The sequence below is a fragment of the Saimiri boliviensis genome, chromosome 16, assembly GCF_048565385.1.
Source record: "Saimiri boliviensis isolate mSaiBol1 chromosome 16, mSaiBol1.pri, whole genome shotgun sequence".
NCBI classification, from domain to species: domain Eukaryota; kingdom Metazoa; phylum Chordata; class Mammalia; order Primates; family Cebidae; genus Saimiri; species Saimiri boliviensis.
This window is the reverse complement of record NC_133464.1, coordinates 13,751,771-13,763,287: the sequence shown is the minus strand read 5'-3', so window position 1 is coordinate 13,763,287 and position 11,517 is coordinate 13,751,771. Positions and strand designations below refer to the sequence as shown.

Here is an 11,517-nt window from a genome sequence, read left to right as displayed (position 1 = left end):
CATGAATGATTCATGTCTTGGTGGCTTTGTGTCACCCTTCTTTTCACAAGAAACTTCATTAGAGAGCTATAAGTTTTCCCATTGATTGGGGCCCTCATTTATGAGTGTTTTTCTCCTTCGTGTGCTGGTTATTGTCATCTGACTTAAAACAACTCTTTGCAACCTGTTTCACCTTTACTGCATTTAACAAACCTGACTCTCAAAAGCCACTATAACCTTTCAGAGAAATGCTTATTGACATTACTAGCAACTGCTTTTAACTATTTGCCTTTATCAGTTTTGTATCTGCTAACAAAAACACAAGCAAACATCCAGCCTAGTAAACCTGTGCATAGCCAAATACCTTCATTTAAGCCACTTGAATATTTTGCTGTCATGCAAGAATCTAATTGTTCCACACACCTGCCCCAAAATGCTGAGCTTACATTACCAATAGCCACTCAACTTCCAGAACTACAGTAAAACTGCATCTTGATCTCCCACGCTGTAAGAGACATTCGATGTCCACTATTCAGTGTGATTCAATACCCATCTCAGCCCCCGACCGATTTTGCTTCCACCTTCTTTGTGTCTAGAAGCTTCACTGTCCCTCCCTCCAAGTTTTCTTCATTCTTTTTTTTTTTTTTTTTCCTTTTGGAGGCTAGGCACCAAAGAAATGCTAAAATTCACTTTTCAGCTTTTCACTGATTAGAATCACTCAGGATATTACCTATTTTAACAAATAAATACAATCACCCAAAAGATTTATGCTACTTTAAGTATAACCTGCAAGGCTTAGTCTTCATAAAAATCTCATGTTTCCTAGATAAGCTTGTAAGCTGGAAGTTAAACCAGGCTACGAAAATATTATATTGCTTGGGGAGAGGCTAAGAAATCAAGAGATCAAGGGAAGACATTCACTCAAATTAGCACAACCTATTCTGTTTGTAAGAGAATGAGAGATACGCCAATAGGTAAAACATCAGCAATAATAAGAATACCTTTATTAAATTTGTTACTTCATAATCATTCTTGCTTGCTCTCTATTGGAGGTACACATTTTAAGTTTTTATTTTAGGTGTATCAAGAACCAATAAATCTGTGGCAAAGAGTTAACCTATGTATGGTAAAATACATAAAATACATATTCCTTTGTTTCATAATAAATAAACCTGTAGCATAATAAAGAATAGTGCAAACTACCATTGAAAAAGTTGTATAAATAAAACAACTCATTATACATCAGGAATATTTTGTTCTAATAAGTTTACGATACATAAATTATCCCCCCAAAAGTTCATAACTTATCGTTTCTGTTTGAAAGGGCTTTGAAAGTGAATAATATGAAAATCAAATAAACTTTTAAAATGTAAAATTATCTCATATTCAAGTTTTACGGTCTTTTTCTTTATAAAGGAGGGTCTGCATGTTTCATATTCACCATAACAATCTGAAGACAACATTGAAAGGCTTTCCAAGTGACAGCACCATGCACTGTACTAGTCATATAATATATCTATAAACTATATATAATCTCATCAACACAATGCAAAAAAGACATGCAGGAAGAGTCTTGGTTTTCACATTACGTTGTTCATTCAAGTAAGCTTAAAAATATATTTTTCCATTTTCTTTCCTTTTTTTTCTTTATTAAATAAACCATGGATCATAAATGACAGTCTTTCACCAAAATGTATAATATAATTCTTTGGTGTGCTTTGAACTCTTCCAGGAAAAAAAAAAGGATGATGTCTGAAAATAAATTAATTCAACTGTACAAATAATAGTGTTCACATACAAGTTATTAACAATGACAAGACTACATCAACCACTCACAGCACACAAAACAAATTTCTACAAACCCTGGGGAGGGGGTGTCTTCAGGGTCTCTAAGGATAAATTAGTGCTCTTTAGTATATCTGTATGATGTTTCTGATGGACTACATTTTGCACAGGAGATGTGTTGTACCAACCGAAAATAAATTGACTAAGAGTTATTGTCCTAGGTCCTTGACCTTTTTTATCCTAGTTTGACAGCTCTGGCAAAGGTCACACATTCATCAGTGTTTGGTGGGAACTATAAACCTTTTAAAAATTTTAATATGTATGGCAACTCCCTCCCCTCTTTTAATGTAAATCATACACTTCACACACTGTCATTTTCCAATGGATTCCAGTTTGGTGTGCCCAGTGCTCAGGTGGAAGAAAATGCATTAAAATGCAGCTTCAGGCATTGAAAAATAGACTTTTAAAAAGGTTGATACAACAGTATAAAAGAGGGGTTGGCCTGTTTATCAAAAACAACGGCTTTCCAAAAAAATAGGCATGATGCCGTCATCACACCTCCACAAGACTTGACTGTGAATGTTGGCATCCCAAAGAACATAGGATCGAAAACAGAATCTCTTTATTACACAATAAGTTTGGACAGTTAAGAGGCAGCATCTGAGAATTCAGATTTAAAAAAAAAAAAACAACACCATAGAGGAAAAAGAAAGCACTTGAATTTCTTCTATTTTATAAAATATCACAGTTTCACAGTTGTCTTATTGCAGCAGCTTTTCTTCTCTCCACTTTTGCTTGAACAATCACAGTAGCACAAGATACGGAGATATGTTAAGGTTGCTGCATCTTTTTTTTTTTTTTTTTTTTTAATCACACAGTAGAATACTGAAGAAATAATCCTGTATAAAAATAGTGTTAAGGTGAGATCAGAAAATTAAAAATTACAAATAATAAACTCAAAGGGTTTTTACAAATATTTTTGGACACAGGTACAGTTCAGGACGTGTTGGCAGTGCAGCAGGTGTGTAGTTTACAATCAAGAGGCCTTGGCAGAATTAGGGTCCAGCAAGGAGGCTCAAAAGCAGCCTGCAGTATGGTGTTAAAGGCATTTGAGAGGCACTCCAGGAAATGCAGAGGGCCTTGTTGCTGTGTTAAGTTCTGACTTAATGCTCTTTTTCTCCCCCTTTAAAAAAAAATACATATATATATACACACACACACATATATATATATATTGCAATATATATATATATTGCATCGACAGTGTGTATCTCGATTAACTAATCTCTCCATTTTCCTTGGTACAATTTGCCCCCAGCCCTGTCCTCCTGCAATGTACAAGTCCAGCTTGGTTGTTTTTTGTTTGTTTTTTAAGGGGAAAAAAAAAAAAAAAAGCCCAAATATCTTAATTAAATTAATTAAATGTACAAACACCATAGGGTTTCATACTGAATAAATAGGGCTAATTAGACCCGGTGGCAAGTCTGAGTCACGGGTTTGTCTCAGGCTCGGCATTGTCTCAGGTTAGGAAGTGATCCAAGGACTCCCACTTACTATTTCACTTATTATTATTAATCATAAATTCTAATGTATCGTCCGTACAACTTCGGGGTTCCCGTAAATTTCCTCATCTTCAGACTCGGAGGTGGTTCCATTGCTGGAAGGGGTGTGGAGGTGGCTGGGGGCCCCACTGGCCTGGCAAACATACCACTCATTGAGGTTGGTCACCTGAGGGGACAGAGTGCTGGAGCGACTCCTAGCTGGGTCCAGCACGGGGGACAAGGGGGCACCCACTGGAGTCCCCACTGATGAGTAGCCAAGGGGTCCTGGAGAAGGTGGTGGGGACTTGCAGTGAATTTTCATGTGCTTCCTCAGGGAGCTCGGGTGAGTGTAGGATTTGTCACAGCCTCGGATCTTGCAGTAGTAGGGCTTGTCACTGGTGTGGACATGGGAATGTTTCTTCCGATCACTACTATTAGCAAACTTCCTGTCACAGCCATCAAATTCACATTTGAAAGGCTTTTCCCCTGCAACAAAACACAGGAAGAGTCAACAATGGCTTTCCAGAGACCCCTCACTTGAGAGAAGCCTTGGAGCAGAACCAAGGATGTGTTTTTCCTATTCTCCCAAAGACCACCTCCCAGCCTAATTCTTCTTCCTAATTCATAAAAGAGAAGGGATATTTCAAGGATGGGCCTGGAGTCCACTGGCCTGGTGGCTTTGCTTGGACCTGGGCTCCTAAAAGGCTGTCAGCCCCTGCAGTCCCAGAGGGGTCAGGGTGAGATCCCCAGTGCTGAACTAAGAGCAGTATAGAACACTGAAGCCCACCTGGGACCCGCAGACCCCCTCCCCTGGCAGACACACTCCCCTCAGGGTCTGTACACTCAAAGACACAAGCAGGAGATCCTCCTGTCAAAATAAACACAAAATGATACTTCCAAAGCCACAGGCGGAAGTAAGCATATAAAGAGAAAAAAAATAAACACACTGAATTAAAAGTAAACTGAGGGTACAGTAAAATTATAATAATGGCATTGCCTTTCAGTGTTCCCTAGCATTTCATTGATGGGGAGGGGCAGCAGGAGAGAATGTGGAGCTGGGAAAGGGAAGGAGGTAAACAAAACAATGCTTTTCTTTAGAAACAGAGGCACCTGTGAAACACACTCCCAGCACTCGGTTTTTACAGGGCTAGCTGGGCAGAGAATAGGCTATTGGCCTCTGCATTCTACAGCTCTCCTCACTACTTGCAGGGTGGTTAAGAGCACAGCAGCACAGAGCCATAACAAACATTAATAAAGACCACAAACCTTAGCAGAACCTACCTTTACCTTATACCATAAGTACACTTATTCCCATAGCTCCCTACATTGCTTAATAGTCAAAAAGATTTTCTGAAAAAGGCCAGGGTCTTTTGGCCTGACACCTCCTGAAGTTGACCTAACCACCCCAAGAACACAATGCCTTTAAACACAAGGACTTCGGTCCAGGAAATGGAAATACTTAATAAGACAACTAGAGAAATTCAGCCACACTACATTTTGGTGTTAAATAGCAAGAACAGGAAGACAGCAAGCAACGGCCTAACTGCATTTTCCCTCTCCCCTTGGCATCCCTGAACTTGATATAGTTGAGTCCAGAATTGAACAAATCATTTTACACATATTATTGTATTAATAATATTTTCCTTTTATGTAAATAATTTAAAAACAAAGGTGAATTGCTCCCATTTCAGCAGCTCCTCTGGTGACACACTAGGTAGGACATTTTCCCTTGTTTTGGATAACTTATTTTCAAAAAGAAACTATGAAGCCTTAGCTTAGTGTACACACATTTCTGTGGTGAATTTTCTTGCAACCTCTGTACAGGTATTTGACTGTCGTGAGTTTGGCCAATGATAACTGCTTCAATGGCAGTCTGCTAGCACATATGAGAGTATTCAGATGGATGCCTGGAATTTAACTCTCCCTATCTGGAAATACTGTTTTAAAATGGAATTAGACATTATTTAAATATGCTTCCTACAGTGATATATAAAGAGAGAAACAATATAATTCCGTGATAATCACAACCTCTAAAAATTCTCTGTGGATGAGTTTCACCAAAACAAAGCGAATCCCTTTTTATCAAAACATCAGTGATTTGTCCTGATTTCTATATTACGCTTTAAGTCATAGATAAGACCAAGTTAAAGTCACATTCTTTTTAAAAAATTAAAATCAGCCTTTCTTCGACATGGAGGCGTAAGTGGGCTTACTTACCCACCCTAAGAAAAATGCAATGCTGCTTTCAGCATGGTCATGTTTCTGTTCAACCTGCATATCCCGGATTGTGAATAAACGCTTTGAACACTGCTAACTCCTCCACTGCACATGAAAAAGGCAGACAACTAGATTCAGGAAAGGGAGGGATGTGGTGGAAGGCAAGGTGGAACATTAGAGGTAAATTAAGGAAGAGGTGCTCGGAGAAACCGCAGAGAACAAGGCCAGGGCAATGGAACGGCCTGTGTGCTCAAGGGGCCTAGGGGAATGAGCAAAGTCTACCTAACTGGAAAGGCTGAGAGACCTCAGTGTTTACATTTAAGATTCCGACAGACGGGTCACGTCAGAATTTAACTATTTACAGAGTTTGAGAGCCTGGAGCCTATGGGAAAGTAAGGAACTACGTGCGGGCACCGCCAGCTCCTAGTAGCTCCCTCTCCAGAGAGAACACGCGAATCGGGCCCGCAGGACGGTTATAAACGGAATTGGGGGCACGTGGGTCAGGAAAGGGGCCTTCGGGAGTGGCCGGGGGATTAGTCCCTTTGATCAATCCGTTCCGGGATCCCGGACAACCCCCAAAAGGGAGAGCAGCGAGGCAGGGAGGGAAGTAAGTCCGGATGGGCCCTCACAGGACACAATGCCCGATGGCTGAGCGGCCCAGGGACCCCCAGAAACACCGCGAGAGGACTGGACTCTGAACCCAAGGCGCCCGCATCCCTCCTGGAGGAACCCCCACGCTCCACCGGGTGGGGCCCACGCGACCGCCGGGAGGGGACAGAAAATGCAACCGTCCACGAGACGCGGAGCCAAAAACCCAATGGCCATGGGTCCCCTCGGCACCCAGGGTCCCCTGCGCCCCCCGCCCCGACCCCAAGCACGCGCGCGCGGCCCGGGAAGCCATCGGGGACAGGGGGTGGGGGACCGCCCGTTTCGCCGGGGTCCGGATCGGCTTCCACGCTCGCAGCTCCCGGTAGCTGCGAAGGGAAGTCAGCTCCCCTGGCCAGGCCTAGGCTGGCGGGAAGGGCCCGAGTCCGCGCACGGCACCGCGCTTGGGGGCTCCTTTTGGGGACCGAGGTGGGGAGCAGCTTCACTGTCCCTGGACCCGGCCCGGCCGAGAAGTGCTGGGCACAGGAGCGAGCAGCCGGCTTAGCGGGCCAGGGCGTTTTTACGAGAGCCTCCTGGGAAGTTTCCTTCTGGAAAAATCATTAAGGCGGACTGATCCCGATTAGAAAGAAACAGGGCTCCAGGGAAAACGTTCTCCTCGCTGGCCATCAGGAGGCCCGCAGGGGAGGCCTGGGACACGAAGGCAAGCTGGAGCCAGGCCGAGGCTCCTGCCTCGGGCCACCCCGACGCGGCTGCCCCAGCAGAGCCCCGAGCGCCCCGAGCCCCGGCCGCTGCCTCCTGACCGCGGCAGCGCCGATAAATCAGCCAAGTGATTACTGAACGTAAACTCCTGTTACTTAAGTATCCTCCGAGGGGTAATCGTGTTTGTCCCTATAAATCCCGGCTGCGCTCACGCTCATCAGCGCTTCCGCCCGACGCGCTCGTCCGCTCAAAGGGGGCACAGGACCCACAGGAGCCATCCCACCGCCCCGAGCTGCAGTCGCCCTCCTCAGAACTGTGGGACCCCCAGAGGCAGGGCTTGAGGTGGGGTGGGAGGGTCCCTACGACGCCGAGGTCGTCCCCCAAATTCCAAGACAGGGTAGGCCTCACCGATGGCGGGAGGCTCGGTCCTCCTTCCACTAGAACCTTCTCTAGGACAGATGTTAACTCCAGCACCCTCCAGGGCGAGTATGATACTGCGTGCGAGAGGGCGCGTGGGGCGCGTAAATGGTGTGAGTGTGAAGACACACAGGTGTCGGTGTCGCGGGAATGGGGTGCACGCACGGGAGGACATGAGTGTAAAATTGTGGGAGACGCATGCAAGCGAAGGTGTACGTGAGGGGTGTGCGACGGTGGGCGAGTGCGAGTGGTCTCTGGGGGCCCGAAAGCGCATTCGTGTCTTCCCAGAGGGGTCCCTTCCCCTCCCGGAGGGGCTGCCTCGAGCGGCCCAAATCCCGCAGCAAATCCCACGCTCGGTCCTCGGAGCTCGGCGACCGCGCGGGGCCTACGACCCGGTGGGAAGCGAGGCGCCTGCCGGGGCGGCTCCGGCCTCTTTTCCCATCGCCCTCCCCGACTTCCCGGGGCCGGACGGGTGGGGGCTGCCGACCGTCCTGGGCGCCTTCCTGCTCCAGCTGCTGCAGCATCTGCTCCAAGGTGGCGGTGGCGGCGGCTGGCGCGCGTTGCCTGTCCCGGCTGAGGGGCTGCGGGCGCGCTGGAGACTCCGCCGTGTGGCAACCCAACGCGGGGCCTGTGTGTGCTATCGAATTACTTATTCACGGAAAAAAAGAGGGGGAGAGAAAAAAAAAGAAGTCACATGTCCGGGTTATACGTATGCGAAGAGAAGCAGCAGAAGGAGGAAAAAATTAAGGCGAGCAGGAGGAGGAGGAGGAGAAGCAGCGGCGGAAGCGGCGGCGGCGCAGGAGTTGGTGGCGGCCGCGGCGCGGCCGGGGACAGACACCCACCTGTATGAGTGCGCTTGTGGATCTTGAGGTTCTCGGAGCGCGCGAAGACCTTGCCGCAGCCCGGGAAGGGGCAGGGGAAGGGCTTCTCGCCGGTGTGCACACGGATGTGGTTGATGAGCTTGTATTTGGCCTTGAAGGGCTTGCCCTCGCGCGGACAATCCTCCCAGAAGCAGACGTGGCTGCTCTGCTCGGGGCCGCCCACGTGCTCCACCGTGACGTGATTCACCAGCTCGTGCATGGTGCCGAAAGTTTTGGAGCAGGGCTTGGCGCCGCCGGCCGGGGGCGGTGGCGGTGGCGGCGGCGGTAGCCCGGCCAGCTCGTCGGGGTCGATCCACTTGCAGATGAGCTCCTGCTTGATTGGCTGCCGCATGTAGCGCAGGAAGGCCCCGGCCGCCCCTGGGAGGTGGGGGTGGTGCTGGTGCGGGTGCTGCGCGGGCGCCGGCGGCGGCGGCGCCGGGGGCGGCGCGTGGTGTTGCAGGTGGGGCCCCGGCCCGGCCGCTGCGGCCGCAGCCGCAGCCGCCAGGTTCAGGTTTAAGTTCACGGCTCCGTAGCCGTGCAGGGCGGCGGCCGCAGCTGCCGCCACCGCCCCGTAGTGCGCGTCCCCCGAGCGCGGCGCGAAGGGCGGTTCGGCGCGGCCGTACAGCTCAGCAGCTGCGGCTGCCGCCGCCGCCGCCAGCCCCAGGCGCATCTGGCCGTTGAGCGGGTGCGGGTGGCCGCCGGGGGCTCCCGGCGTGTCGTGCAGCGCGGTGAAGAGCGCCGGGCCGCCGCCGCCGTCCGGGCCAGCGTAGGTGCCGCTGGCGGAGATGAACATGCCGGCCGAGTGGGGAGGCGGGGCCGGGTGCTGGGGGGAGCCGGTGCCCGACCGTTGCTCCCCTCCGAGCGGGGCCCCGTGCATGGCCGCCGCGGGGGCCGTGGCGGAAAGGTCCCTCCGGAGGACGAAGTCCCTGCTGTGGCCTTTGCCGCTGCTGCCGCCGCCGCCACTGTTGGTGGTGGAGTAGCCCGAGAGGGCAGGAGGAGGAGGAGGAGGCGGGGGAGGGGGAGGGGGTGAAGGGGAGGGAGGAAGAGGAGGGGCTGGGGGCGGGGGCGCAGAGGGCTGCGCGCCACTGCTGCCCCCGCCACAGGGGTAGCTGCCCGCGCCAGGGTGCGCGACCGAGGCTGCAGCAAGGGCGGCGGCCGCCGGAGCCTCGGGGTGTGCCGGGAGCGCCTGAGAGGGAGGGCTGAGGCCCAGCGCGCTTGCCTGGCCCATGTGCTCGGGTCCGAGCGGAGTGGTGGCCACGCCGGGGTCAGTGCCCAGGTCCCGCGGGCGGAGGTGTGCGACGGCGGCGCGGAGTTGGGAGTGGGCGGGCGGGCCGGCCAGCGCCGGGAAGCCTGTCATATTCTGAAGCGGCTGGACCTGAGCCGTTGCCAAATCCGCTAATCTCAGCTCTGGCGGGTTCCTCTTGCTCAAAGGGGGCTCCATCAGAACTACACAATCAGGCCCATAGACCCTCACTGGGGGGACCTTTCCCTCTGCCCACCTTCAAAAACATGTATATACTAGGCGCTCTTTAACTTCTTTTGTCCTGGCCTCGTAACTCTGCTTATTCCTGTTCCCACTCTATCCTCCAGCGATTGGCAGAGTGAACAACACATTTGAGCTGCACAGTGGGACCGAGATTTTGGAAATGGCACGGGTGGGATTGGAGGGAGCCGCGTGATTGGCAGTAGCCTCGGCTGCGCGATTGGCTCCCGTTCAGGCCCTCGGCCCAGCGGGGATCCGCCCCGGTGCTCGCGGCCGCTAGCGCTTTCCCTAAGCGCCCCCTCCTCTGCGGGAGCCCAGCATCCCCGCCTCCCCAGGGATGTCCAAGTTGCACTTGCAGAAAGTTTGAGCTTGGCCTGCACGCGCAGCGCCCGGCGTTCCCTTGACGCACCTCGCGGAGCGCGCGTCTGCACACGGGCAGAGGGCGCGGGGTGGTGAGGGGCTGGGGTCACCCTAGGAGCAAAGTTTCAGTTTCAAAAACCTCGACCTCACTTCTCTCTTGTGTGCCTTCTGGCACCCAAGTACTTTCTACCTCTACCTCCCTTGCAGGGTGGAAGAGCCCTAAGCTACTCTTTGGGGGAGGAGGGTGAACACTCCGTCCTACCTGTAGTGTTGATGCTAGAAACTTATTTGGACACCCAACCCGCCTAGCGCTCACCTAGGGCGCACAGACAGTAGACGGAGTGAAGAAGATAAAGTCTATTGCTTGCAAGACAACTTCAGTGACTTGGCTCCGCGAAACACCAGGTGAAGTCAAAATAAATATTTCCCCAGAGGAACCGTTTTACCTCGACTTTTTAGCTCATGGAGTCCTTTACAACATGGTTCAAAGGAGTTGGCTCGAAGTGTAATCTCACTACTCATCGGTTCTAGATCTGCCACTTCCAATTAGATCTACAGTAGGGGTGGGGGAGAGGAGACCGGGCAGCGATTCTAACTTTTGCCTTTCGGATATACAGTGGCAGGGCAGGCCAAACGGCATCTCTTTAGAGAGAAGCCGCTAAATAAGCACCGTCCTTTAAGCAGAAGTTCTCCTTCCGGTCCAGATCACAGTCCACATGTATGCCTCAGTTTCTTTGACCGGTCCACAACTAGAACTGATCCAATAAAATATTATTTTGAAATCAATGAATATATTTGCTTTTTATTTACTAATAATCTTTCACCTTATCGTTTTCTAATAAACCAGTCTACCTCTAAGATGTCTTATTTGAAAACCATAAAAACTGGCTTTTTAAAAAGCGAATCCCATCCCTTTCCAGTGGTTTGGTAACAAATCGATTTTTTTAAAATAGAAATTTCCTGCATCACTTTTCGGCAGACAGAGAAATGTAGGATCCCTCCCCACAAGTTAGGGGTTGTAGTACCCCAAAGTGTCCTTTTTCAGATTTTAAAAGAAAGCATTTTTTGAAATTTGTGATGTTTCAAAATGCTCTTATATTAAAGTCCAGGGTTTTAATTTTTTTTATTTTGCTGCCATCCATAACATTACTTGTAAAAAAAAAAAAAAAAGTAATAATGATTAGAATGTGATTTTTTTTTCCCCTTTGGGGATACAATAAAACATGTTTCCAACTTAATTCGTTCGCAGTCCAAGTAAAAGTAGACCGCACAAAGCCATTATCGGGGCGATGGTCCTGGGAAGTAATCAGAAATATTCTCAAAAGAGTCGATTAGATAGCGCCATTTACATTGGTATGAACGATGTTTAACAGGGGGCTTCGGTATGAGACTTAGGAATGTCATTTCTTGTATAAAACTGACAAGCAAACAAAGACAATGCTACCATCAAATTCCAAATGGACTTTTTCTCTAAGCTTCAATGAAGTTCAAATATGGGGAATTAAACGTGTGTGTGGAAACACAACGAAAAAAATTAATAAACAGCAGTAACAAAATCCTCATCTCTATT

General features: G+C 49.5%; 1 protein-coding gene across 2 annotated transcripts; it reads right to left on the bottom strand.

The window, feature by feature from the left end:
- Positions 1-904: 904 nt before the first annotated feature.
- On the bottom strand, positions 905-9,849 carry ZIC5 (Zic family member 5). Of its 2 annotated transcripts, XR_005580563.2 has the most exons (3): positions 8,087-9,849; positions 7,732-7,892; positions 905-3,791 (listed from the first exon to the last, which is right to left on the bottom strand). XR_005580563.2 is itself a non-coding variant. In XM_039473284.2 (2 exons), the coding sequence occupies exons 1-2, from the start codon at positions 9,543-9,545 to the stop codon at positions 3,349-3,351; spliced, it is 1,902 nt and encodes a 633-aa protein (XP_039329218.1). In that variant the 5' UTR covers positions 9,546-9,708; the 3' UTR covers positions 905-3,348. The 2 variants fall into 2 exon arrangements, 1 of the variants encoding a protein (XP_039329218.1); XM_039473284.2 differs by lacking the exon at positions 7,732-7,892 and having other exon boundaries at positions 8,087-9,708.
- Between the last annotated feature and the right edge of the window lie 1,668 nt (positions 9,850-11,517).

Excerpts from the sequence above, each read along its gene's own strand:
- ZIC5 (XM_039473284.2), bottom strand. The coding sequence starts at position 9,545 with ATGGAGCCCCCTTTGAGCAAGAGGAACCCGCCAGAGCTGAGATTAGCG. Across the intron at positions 3,792-8,086 it reads CCACAAGCGCACTCATACAG|GGGAAAAGCCTTTCAAATGT; the intron begins GTGGGTGTCTGT and ends GTTTTGTTGCAG.